Genomic DNA, 24,692 nt, shown 5'->3' on the forward strand with positions numbered 1-24,692 from the left:
AGGGGTTGTTGTGTCCCCACAAACCATGGCCAGCAGAATGACCTCCCACAGGTCACAGCAGGATGAACAAATGAGGCTCAGGTCCTAAAAAATACATCTTTATTAAAAATATAATCAGTCATCCACCACGCTGAAGCGGGGGGGGGGGGGGGGGATGAAGTAACTGAACCTGCTCACAGCTGAACAGGGAGGAAAGCACAGCAAGGACTGGGGAAGCACACCTGGGACAGGGACAGACCTGGGACAAACTGATGGCAGAAGCTCCAGGTGAGGTAGGGGCTGGAGCTGAGACACTGTGAGCAGGTGAGGGCAGCATTATTGCTTAGGAAGTTGCATAGACTGGGGTGTCCCCTCCAGCTTTGGGATTTGGTAGAGTTCCCCACTGGAACATCAGTGGGGTCACCCTCAGTCCCTGCCCACACCTACTGGGAGAGAAGTAACAGGAGAAGGGCAGTGAGGCAGGGAGGAAGCACATCCACACTCATCCTCAGCTCTGGCATGGGGAGAGGGGGCTGAGAACAGCTTCTACCCCAACACCACATCCAGGGGCAGCCAGCAGACCCTGAGGCTCCACAGCTCCATGGAGGAGTTTTTGGTATCCACACGGGAATGAAGCCAAGGCAGAGGTGTGGCCCGACCAGCTGGAGCCCTCTGACACCTCTGAACCAGGAGGAGGAGGAGGAGGAGGAGGAGGAGCAGGTGACTCCTCACCACGGCTCCAGGCAGGTGCTGAGCACGCAGGTACCAACAGGACAGGTCCAAAGTTCCTCTCGTGTGTGTCACCCTCAGGAACCTGCAGAGGAGATGGAGGGGAAGGTCCATCCCCACCCCAGAGAGGGGGAAAGGGGCTCCTGTCTGCAGCTGTGGCACGGGGGCATGGAGCCAGAGAAACACCCAGGTTTGGGAGGGGTCCCTGCCCTGGGGGTGCCACCCTGGGGGCTCACAAACGTCCACTGCAAATGCTGGGCTGGGTCCAGGCTGCATCTTGGTCACTTCCCAGCCTGGGGGGGTTTCCTGTGTGTCCCACCCCCCTCCCAACACCCAGAGCTGTGCTGAGAGCGGTGGTCACACCTCAGGCAGGAGCTGCAGGGAGGTCAGAACCCTTTGCTCCCTGTCAGAGGGGGTCTAGATCCCCACAAGGACCAGCCCCACAGGGTCCATCCCCACGGGGTCAAACCCCACGGGGTCAAACCCCACAAGGACCATCCCCACAAGGCCAACCCCATAAGGACCAACCCCACAGGGTCCATCTTCACAAGGACCATCCCCACAGGGACCATCCCCATGAGGACCAACTCCACGAGGATCATCCCCACAGGGTCCATCCCCACGGGGTCAAACCCCACAAGGACCATCCCCACCAGGACCAACCCCACAAGGACCATCCCCACAAGGACCAACCCCACAAGGACCATCCCCACCAGGACCATCCCACCAGGACCAACCCCACCATGCCTGGAGCAGCCCAAATTCTGCTCCTTGGCCAGGTCAGTGCAGCTGACCTCACTGGACATCCACATGGTTGTGGAACAGGGAATGACTCTTGTGATTCCCACCAGAGGAGTCACTGATGTTTTCCTCCTCTTCATCATCATCATCATCATCCTCCTCGAAGAGCTCCTCATCAATGGAGAGACTTTCCAGGCCGAACTCCCTCTCATGGGCTGACACCTCGTTGGGGGTGACGTGGCAAGCACCACCCACAAAATCAGCAAACCTGGGAGAAGCCATGGAGCAGCACACGTTGGGCAGGTGTGTCCAGTGCCCCTGGAGAGGCCCTGACACACACAGGTGAAGCATTTTGCAGCTGGGACCTGGTGTTATCCATCCTTTCCCCCTTTCCACCCTGGTGTTATCCATCCTTTCCCCCTTTCCACCCGTGGTGTTATCCATCCTTTCCCCTTTTCCTGCTGTTATCCATCCTTTCCTCCTTTCCTGGTGTTATCCATCCTTTCCCCTTTTCCTGCTGTTATCCATCCTTTCCTCCTTTCCTGGTGTTATCCATCCTTTCCCCTTTTCCTGCTGTTATCCATCCTTTCCTCCTTTCCTGGTGTTATCCATCCTTTCCCCCTTTCCACCCGTGGTGTTATCCATCCTTTCCCCTTTTCCTGCTGTTATCCATCCTTTCCTCCTTTCCTGGTGTTATCCATCCTTTCCCCTTTTCCTGCTGTTATCCATCCTTTCCCCTTTTCCTGCTGTTATCCATCCTTTCCTCCTTTCCTGGTGTTATCCATCCTTTCCCCCCTTTCCAGCTGTTATCCATCCTTTCTCCCCCTTTCCATCCCTTGGTGTTATCCATCCTTTCCCCCTTTCCACCCTGGTGTTATCCATCCTTTCCCCCTTTTCCTGGTGTTATTCATCCTTTCCCCTTTCCTGGTGTTATCCATCCTTTCCCCCTTTTCCTGCTGTTATCCATCCTTTCCCCCTTTCCACCCCTGGTGTTATCCATCCTTTCCCCCCTCACACCACAGTTCTGTGTCTCTAAGGACAGAGGTGACAGCCCAGAGGGACACAGGGTGGCCACCCCAAGCTCACTGTCAGGGATGTCACCTTTTAGGAGACTGGATGCGGGACACCGTGGTCCAGGCAGAGAATTCGGGGCTCTGGCAGAAGCTCCTCAGCTCTGCCAGGGCCTTTTGGGTCTCCACCTCGCCCTGGAGCTGAAATTCCTCCTCTGTCAGCAGCCGAGGAGGGGTCGGGCCCAGCTTGGAACTCTGCACCCTCCTGCCAGGGGGGAAACACCAGTTAATGACTGCCTGGATGGGCTGGGAGCAGCTCCTGGGGCAGGAAATCTCAGGTCAAAACCTCTAGGGCAGGAACTCTCAGGACAGAAACCCTGGGACAGAACCCCAGGACAGAACCGCTGGGGCAGGAACTCTCAGGACAGAACTCCTGGGGCAGGAACTCTCAGGACAGAACTCCTGGGGCAGGAACTCTCAGGACAGAAACCCTGGGACAGAACCCCAGGACAGAACCTCTGGGGCAGGAACTCTCAGGACAGAACCCTTGGGGCAGGAATTCTCAGGACAGAACCGCTGGGGCAGGAATTCTCAGGACAGAACCCTTGGGACAGGACCCCAGGACAGAACCCCTGGGACAGGAACTCTCAGGACAGAACCCTTGGGGCAGGACCACCCTCGCAGGGCAGGATTCCTGGAGCAGGAACTCTAAGGCAAGGCCAGCAGCTGAGGCAGGATCACCTCCCACAGCAAGAACCCCTGGGTTAGACCAGCTCCTGGTACACAAATCCCTGGGGCAGAACCAGCTCCTGGGGCAGGAACTCTGAGGCAGAACCAACTCCTGAGGCTGGACCAGTTTCTGGAACATGAATCCCTGGGGCATCCCAAGCTCCCAGCTCCTCACCTGTAGGCAGCAAAGGCCCACTGCAAGGGGTAATCCAGGTTCTTGGTGCAGACAGCCACCAGCACGAGGCCCAGGGCGATGGGGTGGATCTGGATGCCCGAGTAGATGAGCAGCAGCCCCAGGAGCTGCAGGGCCCAGGACAGGAGGTTGATGCTGCGCTCGTTCTCCAAGGGGCCGTACCTGTAGCACACGGCGAAGCTCAGGAGGCCCACAGTGAGCAGGTAACCTGTGGGGGAGCACAGGGATGGGGCAGAAATTGGGGGCTCTGTGAGGATGAGGAGGAACCTGACACCAGCAGCAGGGAGAGGGAGCCTCAGCTTTGCTCCATAGTTCCACTAGGAGATGTTCACCCGGTGAATCTCAGAGCTCCCACCTACCTAACAGGTACTGCCAGTAGGACTTGCAGATCTCCTGCAGGTTCTTGAAGATCAGCTGAAGCAGGTAGAGGGAAAAGGACCAACCTCCAACCAGCAGGAAGTACACAGGGCTTTTCTGGGGGGAGCACAGGCAGGCTGTGGATACCTCCCCCAGGTGCTGAGTAACAAACCCAGTCCATCCCAGTACAGGTATGGAAAGGGTTACAAGGTCTCTGACCCCCTCAACATGTGACACCTACCTTGGGCATGACTTTGGACATCATGTAGACAAGGATAAGCAGAGAGGCCAACAAGCCAACACTGATCCCAGCTGAGTAGTAAAAGATTTGGCTCCTGCAATGATCACACAGGGAATCAATCACAGCAGGTGTTTTATGGATATCTGTGCACAAACACCCCCAAGCAGGAGCCACCAGGGAAAGGAGGGGGCTCACCTGCTCAGTGTGTCCCCACAAAAAAACAACAACAGGCCCAGGAAGAAAACAAGGAACAGCTTAGGATCAAAACCTGGCAAAAAATAAAAAAAAAAATTAATCCCAATGGAGATGGGCACGGCGGAAGCTCCCACCTACCACAGGCTGACAGGAGATAGGGATGGGACCTCCAAGTGCCCCAAATTCCTTCTGCACACCAAAATCCCTTCCTGAGGAAGGAACTGGTCTGTGGATCATGAGCTGCCCTGTCCTGCTGTCCCCTGGGCATCCCACGACCCCTTTCCCCCAGTGGGGAGGTGTGAAATACAAAGCTGTGGTTTGGGTCAGGTACATACAGGCAATGTGTGTATTTGTGATTGTGGTATGTGTAGAGACTGACAATGGGACAGTTGTGAATTCTAATAATAAAGTAAATTCTAATAATAAAGTACAGCATGGAAGAAGCCCTTTGAACCTATCTTTGTTTGCAATTAACCTTGGTTGATTTAGGAGCATTTGAATTAAAGCGTTAAGGATGTTGCTCTTTGCTTGTAGTTAATCCTTAAAGAGCTCTGCAATAATAACCTTTTGAAGTACAATTTTAGAATATTGCTTGTATCCTTGAAACTATAGCTTTGGAATATATACAAAGGAAATATGCTTATCTCACACCTTAACAAAACAGAGAAAAGCAGCTTGAGAAAGGAAGATGAACATCAACTCAAGGATTTATGGTTTTGACCAAGGGAAGCTGGACATCACTGTTATGAGATTTATAGTCCTTGTAATTAAAAGGTGGACCCACATCTGGGGAGCTGGACTTCACCAGATGGGATTCATCTTTCTTCTTTTGGAAACTGGACCACTACCATCTGGGATCCTCCTTTTTGAGATACATCCTGAGAAAAACTAAATCACAATAGTGTCTAGAATTGTGAAGTAAAAATTGGGAACAGAAACTGCTGAGAAAGCTGATGAGCACCCCTATAAATACCTGTAAGCCTCAACTATGGGTGTGCAGTTGGAGGGAAAACTTCCCCCACTGTACCCAGTGCTGTATTGCTCACACTTTACCATGTTAATTAATAAATTGATTGCTGCTTGAATATTGGCCTAATCAAGCTTCTCATTTCTAACAGAGGGGACGTACGTCGCAGGAGGACGACGGAGTAGGTGGTGTCAGGCTCCAGCAGCTCGACCTTGAGGCAGGTTTTGTTGCTGTAGAGATCCACATCGATGCTGGTGTTGTTGAGTTTGCCCCTCAGGAAGGACAAGACCACGTTCCACAGGCTGAACTTCTCCAGCTCCTCCTCGCTGTCCACCTGGGTGACGCGGATCATGCGGCGGCTGGTGACGCGGATCTGGGGGGAGACAGAGGGGAATGGGGGGGTTCAGCCTGGAGAAATGAGGCTGGGTTCCTGTCCCAGGAGCTGCTTCTGGCCCAGCAGCTTGGTCTGCCCCAGGGATTCATGTTCCTGAAGCTGGTCCAGCCTCAGGAGCTGCCCCAGGGTTCCTGCCCCAGGAGCTGGTTTTGCCCCAAGGATTCCTATCTTAGAAGTTGGTTCTGCCCCAGAGATTTATGTTCAGAGGTGAACTTATCACTCTCTACAGCTCCCTGAAAAGTGGCTGAGCTCAGGTGGGGTTGGGCTCTTTCTCCAAGAACTGGCAGAACCAGAGCACACAGCCTCAAGCTGTGCAAAAGGAAATTCAGGTTGGAAATTAGGAAAAAGTTTTTCACTGAAAGGGTGATAAATTCTGGATTGTTCTGCCTGGGGAGGTGGTGGAGTCACCACCCCTGGGTGTGTTTAACAAAACCTGGGTGTGGCAGTGGGTGCCAGGTGAGGTGTCGGGGCTGGGTTGGACTCGGTGATCTTAAAGTTCTCTTCCAACCCAGAACTCTCTGGATGGATGGATGGATGGATGGATGGATGGATGGATGGATGGATGGATGGATGGATGGATGGATGGATGGATGGATGGATGGGTGGGTGGGTGGATGGATGGGTGGATGGATGGGTGGATGGGTGGATGGATGGGTGGATGGGTGGATGGGCTGGAGCAGGGAGGAGCTGCTGCCTCCTCCTCCTCCTCCTGCTGCTGTCACCTGTGTCCTGGTCCAGACGTCGTTCCATCGCGGGGCGCGCGTGTTGGTGTAGCAGAAGCGCTGGGATTCCTGTACCAGGCGTTGTGTCCCTCCTGGAGTTGGATAACGGCATCCTTGGTGCCTGGGAAGACACAGGGAGGGGTTCACTGCTTCACCCACCCAATCCTTCCCCTCCCCGGGGATGCTCCACTTTGCCACATCCCCCACGGTTTTCACGCTGTTTTCCTTGGAATTCGCTCTCTGGTTCTTTTCTAGGATAACCTCTCCGGGCTCGACTCCGAGCTCCAAAATCCGACCTCAGCGACACAAACCCGACGGTGCCTCCGGCCCCTGAGGTGAAGCAGATCCCGAACGGCACTGAAGGCCGGATCGTACCCGGGGATCGGCACAGCGGGACAGGAAATCCCGGTCCCACCGGGCCGCACCGATCCCCTCAGCGTGGAGGCGCTCAGCGGGCACCGGGCCGCTCCTGTTGTCCCGCCATGCTGCCCCGGGAGCCTGCCGCCGCCCCGCTCCTCCCGGTCTCCGCCCTTGGACGCCGCTGCCCCGCTCACCTGCAGCTCCCAGGGACAGGAAGGGCAGGAACAGCAGCAGCAGCACGGGCAGTACCGGGAGCCGCCGCCGTCCCGGAGCCGGTTTCATCCCTCCCGCCGCGGCTGCGCCTGCCGCTTCCGCTTCCGCCGCCAGCCCGGCAGCCGAGGAGCGGCCACAGCCAATAGGAAAGGTGCTCGCCGGGTTTTTTTTATCGATTGACAGCTGAGTTGACCTATCAAAATTCAGCTCTGATCTCACGCCCGCCCCTCTGCTCCTGCCGTGTTGATTGACAGTAGTTTTAGCCTATCAACAGTGTGCGTGCAGGAAGCAGCAATGTCCCCGCCCTCGGTTGCCACGGTGACCAACATGCCCGCCATTCACTCAACAGCCACGCCCCTCCCGGGTAACGGCTCTGATGGACACGCCCATCGACCAATCAGAACTCAGGCATCACAGGCCACGCCCCATCTTATTTTATATCCCATATGATTGACAACCGCCTCCGCCTATCAGGGCGCGGCCTCGCGTTGTTTGTGTGAATGGGTCACGCGTGGGGGGGCGCGCAGGTCCCGCCCCTCGCTCCCCTCCCCACCCCCGGCAGCCGAACCCGCGGTCCCGGGTCCTGCCGGTCCCACTGGGATCGGCTCCCACTGACCCCATCGGCCCCGCGACCCCACAGACCCGCACGGGACTCTGCCAGCGCGGGCGTGGCACGGCGGTCACCGGTGACCCGCATCCCACGGACCGGCCCGGCGTCTCCGGTTCGCCGCTCTGCCTGCACCGTCCGTCCCCCAGCCCCGGGCAGGGGGTGCCGCTCTCCGCCTGGGTCCGTCCCCTCCCTCCACCGTGGGGCGGCGGCCGCCCGTGGGCGGGCAGCGGGGAGCAGGCTCGGGCGGCCCCCCCGCTCCCCCTCCGCGGGCCGTGGGCGGCGGAGCCGGGAAGCGGCGGGGCCGTGGGCGGAGGATGTGCGTCAGCCGGGGGCAGCGCCGGGGCTGGGAACGGCCCCGCCGCGCCGGACGCTTGCTCGTGGAAAAGGGAAAAGGAGGAGGGGGGGGCGTGATAGGGGGGCGGTGGGGACGGGGGGTGAACCGGGAGGGGTGGGGCAGGACCCCCGCCATGGGCACCGTGTCCGTGCGGGATGCCCCGGCTGCTCCCCCGGTAGCTCCGGGGATGTGCCCCGGTCACCGGCACGGCCCCCCCAGCCCGGGCAGGATCGCGCGGGGGCGGCTCTGGCCCCACGCCAGGCGCCGGCCGCGGTGGTATAAATAGCACCGAGCCCCGCAGGGCCGGACCGGGGTGCGGGCCGTGACATCCTCCCCGTCCTCCCTCCCGCGGGAGGGACCCCGGTGCTGCGGGCGAGGGGCTCCAGCATCCCCCCAGCCCACCCGAGAATTCTCCGTCCGCTCCCGTTGTCGCTGCTCCCCCCGCAGCCCATCGGTGGCAGCGTGTGCGTGCCGGTGACACCGAGTGCCAGCTCTCCGTAAGGGCTCCGGCACCGGGGGACACTGCCGGGACAGCGGTGCCGGTACCCGGAGCATCCCCGCGCCCGCTCCCGCTGTCACCGAAACCGGCGATGCTGCGAGCGGGGATTCAGGGCGTCCACGCCAACACCGAGCACCGCGTCCCCTTCGGGGCTTTTGCCTCTCCCACGGACCCTCCCGTGCCAGGCGTGTCCTGCCCGCTCCCTGCCGGGGCTGCGGGACCCCCGGTGCCACCGTGCGGGGCGCCGCTCCCTCTCCCCTCCCGCTGCTCCCGGTACCGGTTGGAGGGGGGGGGGGGAGGGAGAAGGGGGCCCCGTGCTGCCGCCCCCGCCGCTGCCCCCCCCTCCCCGCGCTCGGCGGGGGCGGCAGTCGCGGGATCCGCCCCCGGGGCCTCCCACGCGCGGCGCAGCCGGGGCCGCTGCTATTTCACGGTCCCGCCCGTGTGGGCGGCGCGCAGAGCGGCGCGGCGCGGCGGAGGGAGCGCGCCCGGCCCGGCCGCGGGACCCCCCGAGCCCCGGCACCCCCAGGACCCCCCGGTTAGAGCCGGCCCCGGAGCCCCCCCGCCCCTCCCCGGCCGCCCGGCGGGGCGGGCGGAACGGACGGAGGCGGTTCCAGGCGGCGGTGAGCGAACGGCGGGGGGGGACGGCGGGAGGGGATGGGGCACCGGGGGGCACCGGGCAGGGCGGGAGTCCCGGTGGCTGTGGTGGGACTGGGGGGACCGGAGGGGGACGGAGCGGCGAGGGACACCGGGCAGGGCGGGGGGTACGAGGGGTGTTGGCCACGGGGCTCCGGGCGGGTCCGGGATGCACGGGGAGAGGATGGCACCGGGGGCACCGCGGCACCGGAGGGTACCGGGAGGGGTCGTGGGGGGATGGGACAGCGGTGGGAGCACAGAGGGGCGGGGGGATGGGACAGCGGGGGTCACCGGGCAGAGCGGAGAGCCCGGGGAAGGGGTGACCCCGGTGGGGCTGGGAGGAGAGGGGGAGGATGGGGCACGGGGTGGGCTCGGGGCACTGCAGGGCACCGGGCAGGTGCGGGGACGCTGGGGGGAGGTGGCCCTGGTGGGACCGGGGTGGGGATGGGGGCACCGAGCGGGGCGGGGTCACCAGGGAAGGGCGGCCCCGGTGGGATCCAGGGGACCACAGGGGAACAGGGCACGGGCAGGAGGTCTGGGGGATGTTGGCCACGGTGGGGTCGGCACTGGCACATCACCTCCGGGGATGGGGGGGCTGGGGGAAGCCCCCAGATGTGTGTCCTGCTCTGTGTGAGGAGCTGGCATGGAGGGGCTGCTGGCTGGGGTGGGCACAGCCCAGGGTAGGGGGGGTAGGGGTTGGGATGAGGGTGACCCCACTCGTGTCTGTGCCACGTCCAGGGGCTGTGGCTGCAGGGACCGTCCCAGTTTGGAGCACATGGATGGGACGGGGCGCCCCGTGGGGTTTAGGGACACTGGAACACCCATGCACGGGAATGCTCCCTCTGCCCTGTACCAGGCCTAAGGGCGGGAGGGCTTTCTCCTGCACGTCCGTCCATCCCGTTGGTGAGTCCGTCTGTCCTCTGTCCACCACCACAGGCTCGTCATGGCCCTGCCCCGCACGCTGGGGGAGCTGCAGCTCTACCGGGTCCTGCAACGTGCCAACCTGCTGGGCTACTACGAGACCTTCATCCAGCAAGGGGGGGACGACGTGCAGCAGCTCTGCGAGGCGGGCGAGGAGGAGTTCCTGGAGATCATGGCGCTGGTGGGCATGGCCACCAAGCCCCTCCACGTCCGCCGCCTCCAGAAGGCCCTGCGGGAATGGGCATCCAACCCAGGGCTCTTCAGCCAGCCCGTCTCGGCTGTCCCGGTCAGCAGCATCCCACTCTTCAAGCTCTCCGAGGCCGGTGGGCGCAAGGCACTCAGCAACGGGCACGCCAGCCCCGGCGAGGCCGCGGGCAAAGGGGGTGGCAGCGCCGGGACGCCCCCAGCCCGCAGCCCCACGGAGCCAGGGGAGAAGCTGTCACCGTCAGCGGCTCCACCGTGGCCGGGAAGGAGCACCCCCGAGTCGGAGGGTGGTGGGGATGAGGAGCCCGGGGGTCCCCCCTTCTCCCCGGGCGGGAGCAGCGGGGAGCAGGCGGTGGGCACGGAGCTGGAGCCGGAGTTGGCACGGACGGTGGTGGAGAGCGTGGAGAGGCTGCTGCAGAGCTGCCCTCGAGGTGGCGAGGCCGAGCTGAGGGCGCTGATGAAGCTCAACAAGAAGCTGGCCAAGGCTGTGGGGCACATCTTCCAGCTGGAGGACGGTGACCGGCAGAAGGAGGAGGAGATCCGGCGGCACAGCGCGATCTACGGCCGCGGCGAGGCCCGGCGCCGCGAGGGCAAGCAGCTCACCCTGCACGAGGTGAGGGAGGGAGCTCCCTGCTTGGAGTTGTGCGATGCGCTGGCTTGGGACAGGCACTGGGGTGGCTCTGGGGGTGTGGTGAGTGGGTGGGATTTGAGCTCTCCTCCCACGCCAGGCTGGAGCTGGTGCTGCTTTAGCTGAGGCTTGCGTGGGCGGTGCTGTCCCGTGGGTGCTGCCGTGTCCCTGTCCCCACTCACGCATCGTTTCTGCCCCCAGCTCATCATCAATGAGGCGGCCGCCCAGTTCTGCCTGCGGGACAACTCGCTGCTGCTGCGGCGCGTCGAGCTCTTCTCGCTGTCACGACAGGTGGCACGGGAGAGCACCTACCTGTCCTCGCTCAAGGTCGCCAGGTGAGCCCAAAACCCCACCCTTGTAGGCCTAGGGGGGGTCTGGTTGTCACCCCCTTGCCCCCAGCACTTCTGGATGGGGCCAAGACTCTGTGGCCCCCAGTTCCCCTTTGCCTGTGTGGGCGGATTCTGCCTGACCTCGGAGCGTGGGACGTGGGGAGGATGGGAATGACGGGGATGCCAGGCGTGGGAAGGGATGCCAGGCAGCAAAGGGATGCCGCTGGGGATGCCCTATCTCTTGCCTCCATCCCCAAAGTCCTCTGCCCACCGTGCCAGGGCTGCCTTTTCCCTTTGCTCTCCAGCTGCTTCCCTCTTTTTTCCGCCCCCAATTGCATCCGTGCCAGAACCCCACCTGCCTGGTGGCTCTGCTCACAGCCTTGCTGTGGCCACCCCCACGCCTGACACAGCCCCTTTCCACCCCCAGGGCCCATCCCGAGGACAGCGGCGCCGTCGTGGCCAAGCGGCTCAAGCAGGAGGTGGGTGCAGGTGCAGGGGAGAGCAGCGTGTGCAGGTGTGCACACCTGTGAGCGTGGGTGTGACTGTGCAACATGCCCGGGGCTGCCCATGCCAGCCTGGGGTGAGGACCGTGGGTGTTGTGGGGTGGGTGGTGCAGGGGATCTGCTCACCTGTGTGCTCCTGGCAGGCGGGAGAGCAGAGCCGCCCTGAGCTCCTGGCACTGCCGGTGGGGCTGGAGCCGCCCGGGGCCGGGTACCGAGCCAGCTTGGAGGAGGACACGGGCAGCATCTCCGGGGAGAGCCTCGACGGCCACTTGCAGGGTGAGTAGGGGGGGGGTCTCCCCCTTTCTCTGGTGGTGCTCGGCCCCCTCTCCTCGCGCTGATTGTCGCCCCTCTCTCGGCAGCGGCGGGGGCTTGTCCCCGGCTGACCCCTCCGCCCGGTGCAGCCCCGGACGTGCCCCTCGGCCTCGCTCCCCACGGGCTCTGGAGCCGCCACATCCTCCAGCAGACGCTGATGGACGAGGGGCTGCGCCTGGCCCGCTTGGTCTCTCACGACCGCGTGGGGCGGCTCAGCCCCTGCCTGCCGGGGAAGCCCCCGGGACCAGGTGAGCCCCCCGAGGGGCCGGGGGGGCTTTGCCGCGGGCAGGGGTCAGGAGGGCACCGCTGCCTTCTGCTGTACAATCGTGTCCTCATGGCCATCTCCGTGTTCTCCCCACAGAGTTCGAGGACGGGCTGGCGGAACGGGGTCCTCCGGCCCCCCCAGACCCCCCTCGGGGCACCATCAAGGTGGAGCAGGAGACCAGCAGGCAGTGAGGCCCCTGTAGCCCCCCCGCCACCATTAACGAAGCAATAACGTGCTGGGGGACGGGTGCGGCGGCGCTCCGGGCCCCGGGGAGCTTGGGGAGGAGAGGGGGGGGGGTCTCACCCATAACCCCCCCGCCCCACCCGCCCCCTCCCGTCCCACACCGACGCTCTGGTTACCTCAGCCGCGGCGGGATGCGAACTCCCCGCAGCAGCAATACCCTCATCCCGCCCGGCTCCGCTCCCCCGCCGCCCCCCAGGGCTGGGGAGCCCTCGATGGACTGGAGCCCCCCCCCTCCCACCCCTGTACAGCCCCGTGCTGACCGTTCCCCCCCTCCCCACCTCGGGCTCTGTCACCACGCGGGGACAGACGCGTCGCACTGTGCGCTCCCACGTCAGCGCTGCCGCCCACGCCGGGCACACGGTCCCCCCTCCCCACCCCTCCCCACCCCGCACCCGCAGCGCCCACGCAGCAGCCGCCAGCCCCCTCCCCGCAGCACGTGCCAGCTCACTGTGCACCCCCACCGCCCCCCCAAACCCTGCGACCCCCCCCCCCAGCACCCAATCGGCTGTAAATACCCCCCCCTCCCAATACACACACACACCCCCGCACGAACCCCCCGCACCCCGATACCTGCGTGTGCTTCCAGCATGGTCCCTGTGCCGGGGGGTGTCACACGTGCCAGGGGGGTGTCACCCCCTCCCAGCACGATGCAGGCGGCGTTTGATGGGCACTGGGGAGGTGCTGTTCCCCCCGACCCCACCCCAAAACCCCTCGGGGTTCCTCCTCTTTATCCCCCCCCCCCCCCCCCCATTCCTACAAACCGTGCCCAGCCCCGGGGTTCCCACTCCCCACCCCCCCGTTAGGACTGTGTGGTGTCTTTTTAGAGCATTAGCGACTCTTCCTTTGTACCGTGTACAGTAGATTATTTATTTTGTTATTTTGGAATAAAACTTTATTTTATGGCTTATCTTCCTACCCTCTTTGCTCCAACCTGGAGGGGAGGGGAAGTGACGAACAGCTCAAAACCCCAAAGCAAGCGCTGATTGCGGGGGTGCGGCGGCGGGGGGGGGGGGGGGGGGGTCGTGTCCTCCCCTTCCATGGGGGTCCCGGTGTGTCCCGTCCCCCCCCTCCGCCGGGGGGCACCGGGCTGGCACCTCCGCCCCGGCGCCGTTCGCGCTGCCGCCTCCCGCCCCCGCGGTGACTCATCCCGGCGGGCGTGGGCTGGGGGCACCGCGTGCGGCTGCCGGTGCCCCCCACGCAGGACGGGGCCCCCCTAAGCCCGCACCCGCTCACCCGCGGACCCCCGGCAGCGGATGCAATGCACGGAGGTGGAGGGGACGACGACGACGACGACGGGGGTTACCCCAAATCCCCCCCAAGCCCTGCCTTTGCCAGCTGGAGTTTCCACTCCTGCGGGAGTCGTAGCAAGTCCATGAACCCAGGCAAGGCTGGGAGGGAGTGGAGGGGGGGAATCGCAGTCCGAAGTACCCCCCCCCTCACCAGGAGCCCCCTCACGCGTGTCCTGGCCGGATGCTGTCATCCCACCGTGCATCCCCCAGCCCCCAGGAGGACAGGTTGGAATTGGGGTACCCGCTGTGCTGCTGGAGGGGGGCAAAGGGGGGCAACGGGGGCATCTCCAGGAGCTGATCCAACTCTGAGGTTGATGGCTGATCCATGCTGGGCGACATCCTGGGGACAGAAACAGCAGGGTGACCGGCTGGGGACTGGGAGGGGCTTCTCTCTGCTGCCCCCTCCCCGTGCTTACCACCGCGGAGGGCTCTGCAGCGACGCCTCCTCCAGGAGCGGGAACGGGGGCAGCTCGGGCATCTCCTCGTCCTGCGGTTCCGCTGAGGGACCCGCGGGCAGCAGCTGAGAGACATCCCCGGGCAGGAACTGGCTGGGCATGAAGGGTCTGGGGTGGCAAAGAATGGGGTAGATCCTGTCCCCCAGGGCACTCACCAGCCCCGAGGTATTGGGGGGCACTACTTGGTTTGTGGGGGGCTCCTCCTGGGGTGGCCACTCCAGCTCTGCCAGCCTGGGATTAGGTGGGGAAGGGCTAAAGGGGTACAGGGCACGGTGCCCCCCTTCCACCTCTGTGCCAGTTCTTACCCAGGGGTCCTGAAGGCAGGGTCCTGGCAGTGGGACAGCGAGGGAGGCGAGAGCATCGGGGATGGGCTGTGGGCAGCAGGAGCACTCAGGGAAGGGGGAACACCCCTGAACCCTGCTGGGGGTGGTGGGGTGTCCCCCCTGCCCCCCACCCTGCCCTGCTCCTACCTGTGGAAGGGGGGGGTCAGCCTGTCGGGCACCATCATGATGCTGCTCTCAACCGCGGGGTAGCCCCCGGGCATGGGCTGGGGGCAGAATGAAGTGGGGGGGCTGCAGTGCACACACACAGAGGTTCAGATTGAGGGGGGGCCACTGCCACAGCCCCCACCCCACGCCCCACAGCAGGGCACTCACCACACGGGGGCCAGCAGTGGCTGTAGATTCTCAGGGTGCAGCTCATGCTGCAGCAAGGGCAGGTTGAACATCGGTGCCTGGGGGGCCTCAGGGGGGGCCCCCATGGTGCTTGGGGGCTGCTGGTCCCTGCAAAAGCACATGGACCCCATCAGCACTGCCAGGTCCAGGCTCCACAGGGGCCAGTGGGTGCTCGAGGGGGGCTCTGAAGGAGGACATGTGCCAGTGGGTGCTCGAGGGGAGGGTGGGAGGTGCACAAATGTGCCCCAGCTCAGCTTGAGGGCTCACAGGGGGCTCTTTGCTCACCAGCACAGCTCTGTTTTCCCCAGTCAGGGATTTCCCTGCCCAGGGGGATGCTCAGGCTGGCCAGGGGTCTGTGCAAACCCTGGCCCATGTGCACACACCTCCAGCACAGATATGGCCTCACACCCACCTTTCACTTTCCACAGTCATCTTGATGGCAGTGGAGACGTAGCCCCGGCCGTCCTTGCCTGTCTGCTCTTCTGCTCAGGGAGGAGAACCATCCATGAACCACCACCCCCATCATGCCCTGCCAACCATCTCTACCAGCCCCAGGTGCTCCTGCAAGCCCTGGGGCCACCGGGGTGAGACCCATAAGCCCCCTCACAGCATTGCTGGGGTGCAGAGTGTGTGTGACACCCTGAACCTGAAGGTCATGGCAGAGGTGCAGACCACCAAGGGGCTCCTCAAGGAGCACTGCTTCTTCCTTGACCAGAAGATCTTCAATGAAGAATAGCAGGTAGGGAAAAATTTTGTAATGTAGGGGTCTGAGGCCCTATATCATGTTGCAAATTGTAGGACAGATCATGATACGACCAGTGCAATGGGGAAGAAGGTAAGGGAGTAGAAGTCTGGTTTTAGGCTGATGGGGATTTTGAAGTTTATAATGAATTTTCATTCTCAGAGGGAGGTGAGAGGATGGGGCCCTGCAGCCCAGGGCCCATCCAGGCCCTCCCCACTCACTGTTGTAGTGACTCCCAAAGGCCTGGTCCATAACCTCCCTCACAGCATTGCTGAGGTGCACAGGGACACCCCAGGGCCCATCCAGGCCCTCCCCACTCACTGTTGTAGTGACTCCCAAAGGCCTGGTCCTTGGGGATGTTGGGGTACAGGTTCCGGAGCTGCCCCAGATCCCGGATGCGGTCGCCAAGGGAGCGGATGGACAGATCCTTGGCAGAGAAGGGCTGGATGTTTTCCACCTGGCTGGAGCCTGAGCGAGGGGAGACACGTCACTGCATTCCAGTGCTGGTTCCTGGAACTGCCCACACCCCCTGGCAGTGAGGACCCCTGCCCTGCACTGCACCTGACCCCGTCTCACCGTCCTTGCCCCGCATGACGTAAGCGATGGTGACGCCCCCGATCTCGGAGTCGCTGAAGCGGAGCAGGAAGGTCCCATCTGGCTGCATGCTCAGCAGCTTGCACACATACTGCTTGCTGATGAAGCCCATGATGAGCCTGGATGGGTGGAGAACAGGGATCAGGACCACCCATGGCAGTGGGGTGGGATCAGGACCCCCCCAAAGCCCAGCCCTGGGGCACCCACCTGTCCGACCAGTAACTTTTGAGGCATCTCTTGGTGAGGTCCAGGACTCCATCAAACCACTGCCAGAAGGTGAATCCCCGGCCAGGGAGGATCTCCTGAGGCAGAGAGAGGCCATGAGGCTCCCCATGGCCACGCTGGTCCCTGCCCACCTTGGCCATCCCTCCCAGTCACCTTGTTGAACTGGGCCCAGGAGACGTGGCGGCTCTGGAAGTCCTCGGGGCTGGCGCTGTGGTCATTGAAGATCTTCTGGGCCAGGAAGAAGTAGTGCTCCTTGAGGAGCCCCTTGGTGGTCTGCACCTCTGCCATGAACTTCAGGTTCAGGGTGTCACACATCTTGTCCCAGGGCACCCGCTCGGCCACCACGAAGGGCACCCGGTCCTGTGGCCGGGCAGGGGGACATCAGGACAGGATGCCCACCATGCCCCACCCCTGGGCTCCTGCTCCCACCTGCACTGGTGGGAGTGCAAAGCCCAGTCAGCCCCAGTTTCCAGCTCCTTCCCTCCAGCTTGTGGCACTCACAATGTCAGAGAAGGCGTTATCCCACAGCACGGTGGCTTTGGCGTTGTTGTCCTGGTTCCCATGGACGATGACCACGATGGGCAGAGACAGGACCTGAGGGCACACAGTGGCCCTGAGCCAGGCGTGGTGGCTGCCCTGGGATTGTCCCAGTGTCCCACAGGGGAAGGCTCAGCACATCCAGCCCCATCCCATGGTACCTGGAGGTGGATGGAGACGTTGCTGGGGGTCAAGGTGACGTTGGTGCTGAAGAGGACGGCGCATTTCTCCTCTGTCACCGACTCAGAGCCCTTCCTCTCGCAGCGCTTGATCTTCTTCAGCAGCTGGGGAGAGAGAGCTGAGCATCCCCAGCCTCAGGAACCCCAAAAACCCAATGGAGCCCCCAGCCCAGCCCCTAGCTGGTGGTACTTACCACATTTTTGAAGTTGGCACAGCAGTTCCCGCTGGTGGGGTTGGTCTCCAAGGCCACCGTGTTGTGCAAGATCTCCCCCGTGCTCTCACTGGGCAGAGGAAGGGGTCAGGGGGGAATGGTGGTGGGGAAACCCCCCTGCCCTCACACCCACTGCTCACCTGAGGGTGTTGCTGTAGTTGCTGAGCTCCAGCTCCCGTGCCTGCTTCTCTGTCACCATGTCAGCCCTCACCATGTAGGGCTTGGGCGCTGCCTTCAGCAGCTGCGGGCCCAGCAGGAACCGGACGCTCGCCTGGAACTTGGTCTGGGTCTTCAGCACCTGTGGGGGCTGCTTCTCCACCAGGAAGGAGCTGAGGGGCAAAGGGACACCACGGTGGCACTTGGCACAGCCACCGGCCCCTGCAGATCCACCTCAACCCATGGCCACCACAGCCCCCAGCTGTTACCTCTTGACCAGGCTGGACAACACCTCGTTGAAGCGCTCCAGGAGCCGGGGCAGCAGCTCAGGCCCCAGCTCTGTGCTTGCTGCCATCACCTGCTGCTGCAGCTGGAAGTAAACCTCGACCAGGTTCTCACACCTGGGGAAAGGGGGACTCTCAGCACCCCACCCTCACTCACCTGGTGGAGGGAGCAGGAGGTTGCTCGGGATCCCCCAGCTCTGCCCTGTGCCCCCTCACCTCTTCTGCAGCGGTGCCAGATTCTCCTCAAAGATTGCCCCATTCCCTGCCAGCTGCTGTTGCCTCTTCCAAATCTGGATCCTCTTCAGGACCTGCTGTTTGGCCGCCTCCAACTCCTTCACAGCCTCCATGATGAGGGTGGGCAGCTCCTTGGGAGCCATGGGGCTCTGCACAGCCCCGTCCCGCCCGGGCCCCTCCTCCTGGAGCGCTTGGATCTCCCGGACTCGGTGCTGCAGCCGCTGCAGCCCCAGGCTGAACTTCAGCTCCTCCTGCCTCCGGTGGAAGCTGAGAGGCAGATGATGGTCCTGGGGCAGAGCACAGAGGGGTCAGGCGGGGGTTGTGGCCGGTCCTGCACCTCGGGGTGCCCGGGAGAGGGGCAGGGGGCACCCACCCGTTTGAGCACGGCTGCCTTCTCGCCCTCCAGGACGGCTCTGACGACGGCCACCAGCCGCAGAGGGTCCCGGCGGAAAGTGTTCTGGGGAGGGGGACACAAACTGGGGGTGTCGGGGGGGGACACGACGCGTGCCCCCCGCTCCTTGCTCCTTCCCACCCCGCCCACAACACGTGGACAAGGTAATTCAGGGGTTCCACAAGCACCACAGAGCTGATTTGTAGCTTTAAAACCACTTTAAATGGGGCATAGAATCATGGGATGTCTGGAGTTGGAGGGAACGTCAGGATCATCGGCTCCAACTCCATTTTTTGTGTTTTTTTTTTTTTTGTATAAAAAGTAGAAGAATCAACTTCAAATAGAGAAAAAAAAAAATAATCCAAACTGAAAGGAATTCTCCATTCCTGCGAGCATTTCCTCCAACCTCCAGCCTGACACCTGGGGGAGACTCTCCCAGCTGCCCTGGGTGGATCAATGCTTTCCACTGACAAAAAAACAGGGAGAGGAATTCCCCTGCTGGCTCTGCCTCCCGTGTCCCCGTGCCAGCTCCTCCGGCCTTCACGCATTTCCCAAATTAGCAACTTCCCAAAACAGCAGCAGAAACACGATGGGGGAATGGCTGATGACGTGCTTGGTGGGTTCCTGTGCCGGTGGGAGCTCCAGTGTGGGGGTCTGGATGCAGCACTGGTAGCCCCGTGGGCTTTTCAAGGGAAAATTTGGAATTCGGGGGATGAAAAGCCCAAGTTTGGCTCCCACCTGCAACCCCCAGCCCTGTGGTTGCCCATCCTGGGGGTCACCTGGTCACAGCAGCACCAAAAGCAGGGAACAGCCTGGCTGAGCATGGAGGAGTGAGGATTTGGTGTTCTGGGATGAGGGATGGAGGGAGGAGGGAACACAGGAGGGCTGCTCTGCGTCAGCATTTTAAATAATAAAAAAATCCCTAAGCTGAAACATCTGCTTGTTTCCTACAGCAAAAAGCAACAAAGCAACAAAGCAACAAAGCAACAAAGCAACAAAGTCTTGTTTTGAAAAGTCACCCTGTTCCCCAGAAGTTGTGACTAAAGCTGATCCCTTCCCAAATGTTGAATATTAAAAAGGTCTGTTACCAAAAAAAGCAGAATTTTCAACCAGAGGGGGGCTCTGGGAGTGAGCCCTGCTCAGCTGTGGTGCTCTGAGCTCCACTGGCCAGGGGAGATAAATCAGATGGTTGTGAAAGGGACAGAGCAATTCCAACAGCCTTGATAAGAGAAAGAGCCTCAAAAATGAAACCCAGAGCTCACAGCAGGAGGAAATGCAGACCCACACAGCTTGGAGGAAGGAGAAATCAAACACTCGAGCAGAAAATGGGGAACATCTGCAGAGACGGCCCCCAGGTGCCAACAACGGGGGGCTGAGGGGCTCAGGGGGGTCCCCACAGGACCATTTCAGGGAAGATGTGGCAGCTCCCTGTGAGCCACTGGGCTGCAGAACTGCAAAAAAAAAACCCCTCTGTCCTCTGGAAGACCCCAAAAACCCAATTGCTGAGTCTGCTTATTGCTCACAAGCCTGGAAAATTTTGTCACCCAGGGACCATCCTTAGGCATTGAGCCCTTCCAGCATAAAACAATCAATTTTTCCTGGGAGCTGGCTGCAATCCCAGCGTGACCCAGCCCCAGGGTCCCTGCACACCTCGATGTTGCTGACTTGCTGCAGGATCTGGCACTGCTGCCCGTCACTGCCGGCAGTGCTGCGGAGTTTCTCCAGCATGTCCGAGAGCATCCTGCTGGCCATGCTGGTGCAGAAGGCGTCTGAGCCATTGATGAACTCCCTGGAGAGGGGGAAAAGGTGGGAGAATGGGCATGGATCCCCCACCTGCCCCCGTGTGACCCCCAAGTTTGTGCTGTTCCAGGGAGACTCACCAGGGCTGGTTCTCCAGCCACTCAGCCAGGAGACAGCGCAGGCTCCGGGGAAACTCCGTGGAGAGGCTGCTGAACTCCTCTGGTGGCATGTGGGACACGAGGTTCCAGAGGGACATCTTGGAACAGTCACCTGAAGGCAGGAGAGGGGATGGGGAGCACTTGAGCAGCCCCCAGCCAGCCCCTGAGGGCCTCTCGGCCCTCAGGGAAGGTGCAAGAGCTGCTGCTTGTCCCTCCACGTCTGAACCTGCTGCTCCACTGGGCTGGGGCTGCTGGGGAGGAGGAGAAGGAGTGGGAAGGTTGATCCAGGATCAGCTTCTTGGGCAATCCTGGGCGGGCTGGCAGCCCACTTGTGCCTCAGTTTCCTGAATCTCTGGGGATTCCCTGCTCCTTTTGCCACAAGGATTTTCAAAGGGATGGGCAAGTGCTGCTGGACTGGGCATGGGAGAGGTGGAAGAGTGTGCAACTCCTGGGGAGTTGGAGAAGTGTGAATTACCCCAAACTTGGTGAGGCCGTTGAACCGGGGTGTCCACAGTGAGGTGGCCTGGCTGTCCCCCAGAATTTCCTCAAGTGTCCCCCACAGGGAGGGCCCCTCACACTCGGTGGGCTGCAGAGATCAGGAAAAGCAAGGACAGAACTGGAATGAGGGAATTCCACCTGGAATGCACGGGCTGGAGGCCCTCAGAACTGGAATGAGGTGTTACAGAGGGAATTCCACCTGGAATGCCCAAGCTGGAAGCCCTCACACTTGGTGGGCTTGAGAGATCAGGAAAAGCAAGAACAGAACTGGAATGAGGCGTTACATAGGGAACTCCACCTGGAATGCCCAAGCTGGAAGCTTGGTGGGCTGCAGAGATCAGGAAAAGCAAGAACAGAACTGGAATGAGGCGCTAGATTGGGAATTCCACCTGGAATGAGGCATTACATAGGGAATTCCACCTGGAATGCCCAAGCTGGAAGCCCTCACACTTGGTGGGCTCGAGAGATCAGGAAAAGCAAGAACAGAACTGGAATGAGGGAATTCCACCTGGAATGCACGGGCTGGAGGCGCTCACACTTGGTGGGCTGCAGAGATCAGGAAAAGCAAGAACAGAACTGGAATGAGGTGCTAGATTGGGAATTCTACCTGGAATGGCTGAGCTGGAGGCTCACGGCCCCACCGCACCCCAAGGTGGGAGTTGGAACCCCAACACTCCCAGCCCGTCCCCTCAGCACTGCCCGCGCCTCTTCCCGGCAGCTCCCGCCCTTCCTCCCGCCCCGCTCGCCCCCTCAGGCCCCGCCGCAGCCCCGCGGGCCCGCCGGGCCAAGGGGGTCTCCAGACACACACACACACACACACACACACACACACACACACACACACACACACATACACACACACACACACACACCTCACTGCCGGTTCCGCCTGCCCCGCCCGGGGCCAAGGCCCGATCCCGCGGCGGATCCCGCAGCGCCGGCGGCGTCTCACAGCCCAGCCGAGGGGCCGGGCAGCGGCGGGATCCCCGGGCGGCGCGGGCCGGGCCCGCCGTGCCCTCAGGCGAAGGGGCGAGCGCGAAGCCGCGGCCACGGCCCGAGTCCCCCGCGGGCAGCGCGTTGTTCCCCACGGGCCTGGGCCGCGCGGAGCCGCCGAAGGCGCAGGGCGGAGGTGGAGCTGAGAGACTCCGAGAAGCCTGCGAGGGGAAGGAAGCCGGCGTCACTGGGCAACGTCGCGGCCGGAGCAAACAAACGCCTGCGGCCTGCCCCGAGCCCGGCGTTGGGAGCAGCCCGGGGGTCACCAGCCCTCACGGTGCCACCCCACGAGGGGACCGGTCATGGTGGCTGGAGGTTGACGCCTTCCAGAAATGCTTTTGCTTTCGACTCCACTTTACGGCCCGGAGTAAACAGATCCCGAGCATTCGCTGCGGGCATGAGGTGACTCCCAGGGGTCAATGCCCGGTGAGAAACGCACGCAGCAATTCTGGGAATGCTGCTGGGCTTTTCCTCACAGTCCCAGTGGGATTCTTGGCAGGAGGGGAAAAACAGCCTCTCCTTTTGCCACCCTCGAGGTTAATCCCCATGCTCCTTCCCCATTAAACCTGTATTTCTGCTCAGGCCTGGGAGGCAGCTGCTGGCTGGAAGCGCCAACCTGGAGCGTAAGCCTTAAGCCAGGCATGCCTGGATCTGCTGAGAGCCTGCAGGAGAAGCTGCTCTGCTCCCTCCTCCTCCCACAGCCCAGGAGGAGCTCGAGGCAGGGGATCTGCCTTGTCCCCTCCTGGCATCAGTCACAGCAGCTCCTTCAGCCCAGCCATGCCCTGAATCCTTCCAATCCCACTTTCCAGGTTTCCCTCTTCTTCTTCTGCTTTTCCCAATTCCCTCCCCCATGGGGGCAACATCCCATGGGGACCCTCCTGCAACGGAAACCGAGGTCGCAGTTGTGTTGTAGCCGGGAAAACCGGCTCAACATGGGGCAGGACACAGCACCTGGGGACGGGGAGAAGCTGCCCCCCACCCTCTCCCCCTCCCCAAACCCCCTCCACCCAGCCACTTTCGCTTCCTCCTCCACCCCAAGGGCTTTGCCTACCCGCGAGGCTGGGCGAGAAGGTGGCTCAGGAGGAGCCCAGGCTCGGAGAGGGGGCTCAGGGACCCCCACAGTGTCAGTACGAGCTTTGTGCTCTCACTGCAACAGGAAACCTTGTTCCCAAGCTGGAACTGCCGCACACTCCCCGTCCCCTTCCCGGTGCCGAGGTGCTGCCGTACATCCCACGGATGTTACTCATTAACCACCAGCCCTTGCTGGCAGCCAACCTCAGCCCCCCACCGTCGGGCGGGCTGTGTCGGGGGCACGGGGATGGATCCCACCGTGTCCCATGTCCCCTCTGCAATGTCCCAGCCTGGCTCTGCGATCTCCCAGCCCTCTGCACCCTCCTCACCCTGCGGGGGCACCTCAGAGCACGCTCCCTATCCTGCCCTCAGATTCCTCGGGGCTTTCACACCGATGGATATTCCAGGGTTTTTCAAATGCTGTGAACACCCAGACTTCTCTCTGACTCTGCCCTCGCCGGGAAGAGCCCGAGGGACATTTCTGCCCCTCAGCGTGCCTCAGTTTCCCCGGGGTGCTGAGGACGCCACTGCTGCCAGCCGAGGCTGAGGCCAGAACACAGGACACGGTGGGACACTGGTGACAGTGCCACGAGGAGGACACCCACGTGTTGGGGGTGCTGACCGCTCGGGACATGAAATTTCCTCTGGTTCGTAGGAAAAGGAGCGGGGCCTTCCCAGCCAACCCAGCCCAGGATGACTCACAGCTCTGGGAGCCCGGCCTGGATTTGGTGCCGCTCCCGTCCCAGGAACTCACTGTTGAGGCCCACCGGTGGGACAGGGGAAAGAAGGGCTCTTCCTTTACCCCATGCACGCCCTGTCCCCAAACAGCGCCCAGCCAGCAGAGCTGGGTGCCAGCAGAGCTGGGTGCCATCCTCAGCGGGTGCTCCGCACTTCGAGTCGAGCTGGGCTGTGTTTCCACCTCGGCAGCTGATACAGCCTCGGTGCCACCGGTCCCAGAGCCCCTTCCCCATCCCATCCCATCCCCAAGCACCCCAGTGAGGGGCTGATAAGGGGGACCTCCCCCTCAGCCTGTCACACGTCGCATTGCCCACCCCCGGAGCAGAGAGGTGTCCCTGGACAGCCCCCCCAGCCCGGGGCAGCCCCCGCCCCTGGGATACCCCGTCCCCACCCCGGCTCCCAGCTCGGTGCCCCTGCACGAGTTCAGGAGGTGCCAAACAGCGGCAGAGTCCCCGGTCCCGTCCGCCGTTACCTGGCGAGAGCAGCCGCGGGCGGGGGGCGGCCGGTCCGGCCGGTCCCCGCGGCCTCTCGTTCACTCCATAGCGGCGGCGGGCGCGGCCGGTCCCTGCTCCGCCGGGAAGCGGCGAGCGCAGGAAGAGGGAGGAGACGCGTGAGCGGAGGGATGGGAGGGCACCGGGACCGGGACCAGTTTCGGCAGGACCTGGGATCCCCGGACGTCGCCACCGAGGGGCTGCGGCATCCGCCGGCTCCGCGTCCGTCCCACATCAGCCCCCACTCAGTCGTGCCCCCACTCTTGCCCCGTATCTCCCCATTCCTGTCCCCATTATGACCACGCTCTTACCCCAAATCCCACTGGTGACCCCCATTCCGCCCCCACACACCCACTGCTCGCACCCACGCGTGTCCCCCCGCCCCATCTGTGGCATCCAGTCCTGACCCTACTCCTGCTCTGATCAGGTCCCTCTTTGCCGCCCTTCCAAGCCCCCCGCCCACCCCCGTGGGTGCCGTCGCACCGGGGCAGCCCCGGTTCTGTGGCACCACTGTTCCCGTGTGCACCGGGCCGTTGGTCCCGGGCTGCACCTTCCTTGCATGGTTTGAACCCCGGTCCCCGTCCTGGGGTCCGAGCCCGTGGCTGGTCCCGGGCTGTGCCCGCCTCTGCTGCGCCCTCCGGTACCGAACCGAACACGGCAGCGGGGGCACTGAAAGGGGTGCTCGTTTCTTGGGGGGATTTGGTGCTTCACGGGGGTACC

The 24,692-nt window shown here is 62.6% G+C and overlaps 3 protein-coding genes across 6 annotated transcripts; 1 reads left to right on the forward strand and 2 right to left on the reverse strand.

Moving 5' to 3' along the window:
- Nucleotides 1-82: 82 nt before the first annotated feature.
- Nucleotides 83-7,082, reverse strand: NEMP1 (nuclear envelope integral membrane protein 1). Its single transcript, XM_036399761.2, is given in 11 exon segments — nt 83-793; nt 1,503-1,717; nt 2,551-2,724; nt 3,364-3,589; nt 3,741-3,855; nt 3,980-4,073; nt 4,175-4,247; nt 5,304-5,514; nt 6,258-6,328; nt 6,331-6,378; nt 6,812-7,082. Coding segments are annotated over 10 exon segments (1,314 nt in total). The 5' UTR covers nt 6,900-7,082; the 3' UTR covers nt 83-793; nt 1,503.
- A 1,713-nt stretch (nt 7,083-8,795) lies between these two features.
- NAB2 (NGFI-A binding protein 2) lies at nt 8,796-13,218 on the forward strand. Of its 3 annotated transcripts, XM_036399892.2 has the most exons (7): nt 8,796-8,893; nt 9,843-10,644; nt 10,861-10,994; nt 11,416-11,467; nt 11,635-11,767; nt 11,851-12,051; nt 12,165-13,218. In XM_036399892.2, the coding sequence occupies exons 2-7, from the start codon at nt 9,850-9,852 to the stop codon at nt 12,257-12,259; spliced, it is 1,410 nt and encodes a 469-aa protein (XP_036255785.1). In that variant the 5' UTR covers nt 8,796-8,893; nt 9,843-9,849; the 3' UTR covers nt 12,260-13,218. The 3 variants fall into 3 exon arrangements, with proteins under 3 accessions (XP_036255785.1, XP_054373696.1, XP_036255786.1); XM_036399893.2 differs by lacking the exon at nt 8,796-8,893 and having other exon boundaries at nt 9,621-10,644; XM_054517721.1 differs by lacking the exons at nt 8,796-8,893; nt 11,851-12,051 and having other exon boundaries at nt 9,619-10,644.
- Nucleotides 13,219-13,221: 3 nt separating this feature from the next.
- Nucleotides 13,222-24,052, reverse strand: STAT6 (signal transducer and activator of transcription 6). Of its 2 annotated transcripts, none has more exons than XM_054517720.1 (20): nt 23,954-24,052; nt 20,164-20,293; nt 19,934-20,072; nt 18,266-18,349; nt 17,875-18,179; nt 17,644-17,775; nt 17,359-17,547; nt 17,201-17,288; nt 16,989-17,111; nt 16,792-16,884; nt 16,444-16,650; nt 16,273-16,367; nt 16,048-16,184; nt 15,793-15,939; nt 15,142-15,211; nt 14,712-14,837; nt 14,526-14,627; nt 14,361-14,426; nt 14,017-14,163; nt 13,222-13,940 (listed from the first exon to the last, which is right to left on the reverse strand). In XM_054517720.1, exons 2-20 carry the CDS (start codon nt 20,277-20,279, stop codon nt 13,763-13,765), a joined length of 2,544 nt encoding a protein of 847 aa, XP_054373695.1. In that variant the 5' UTR covers nt 20,280-20,293; nt 23,954-24,052; the 3' UTR covers nt 13,222-13,762. The 2 variants fall into 2 exon arrangements, with proteins under 2 accessions (XP_054373695.1, XP_036255777.1); XM_036399884.2 differs by lacking the exon at nt 23,954-24,052 and adding an exon at nt 21,552-21,665.
- Nucleotides 24,053-24,692: the final 640 nt, after the last annotated feature.

This window comes from Molothrus ater, chromosome 30, assembly GCF_012460135.2.
Source record: "Molothrus ater isolate BHLD 08-10-18 breed brown headed cowbird chromosome 30, BPBGC_Mater_1.1, whole genome shotgun sequence".
Classification (NCBI taxonomy): Eukaryota; Metazoa; Chordata; class Aves; order Passeriformes; family Icteridae; genus Molothrus; species Molothrus ater.

Bases quoted from the DNA above. Each gene is read 5' to 3' on its own strand.
- STAT6 (XM_054517720.1), bottom strand. From the start codon at position 20,279: ATGTCCCTCTGGAACCTCGTGTCCCACATGCCACCAGAGGAGTTCAGC. The intron at 18,180-18,265 runs GTGGGTGCCCCC...GCTCTGCCCCAG, and splicing joins AGGCAGCCGTGCTCAAACGG to GACCATCATCTGCCTCTCAG. The intron at 14,427-14,525 runs GTAGGAGCAGGG...TGCTGCCCACAG, and splicing joins CTGACCCCCCCCTTCCACAG to CCCATCCCCGATGCTCTCGC.
- NAB2 (XM_036399892.2), top strand. From the start codon at position 9,850: ATGGCCCTGCCCCGCACGCTGGGGGAGCTGCAGCTCTACCGGGTCCTG. The intron at 11,468-11,634 runs GTGGGTGCAGGT...TGCTCCTGGCAG, and splicing joins CCAAGCGGCTCAAGCAGGAG to GCGGGAGAGCAGAGCCGCCC. The intron at 11,768-11,850 runs GTGAGTAGGGGG...CTCTCTCGGCAG, and splicing joins CCTCGACGGCCACTTGCAGG to CGGCGGGGGCTTGTCCCCGG.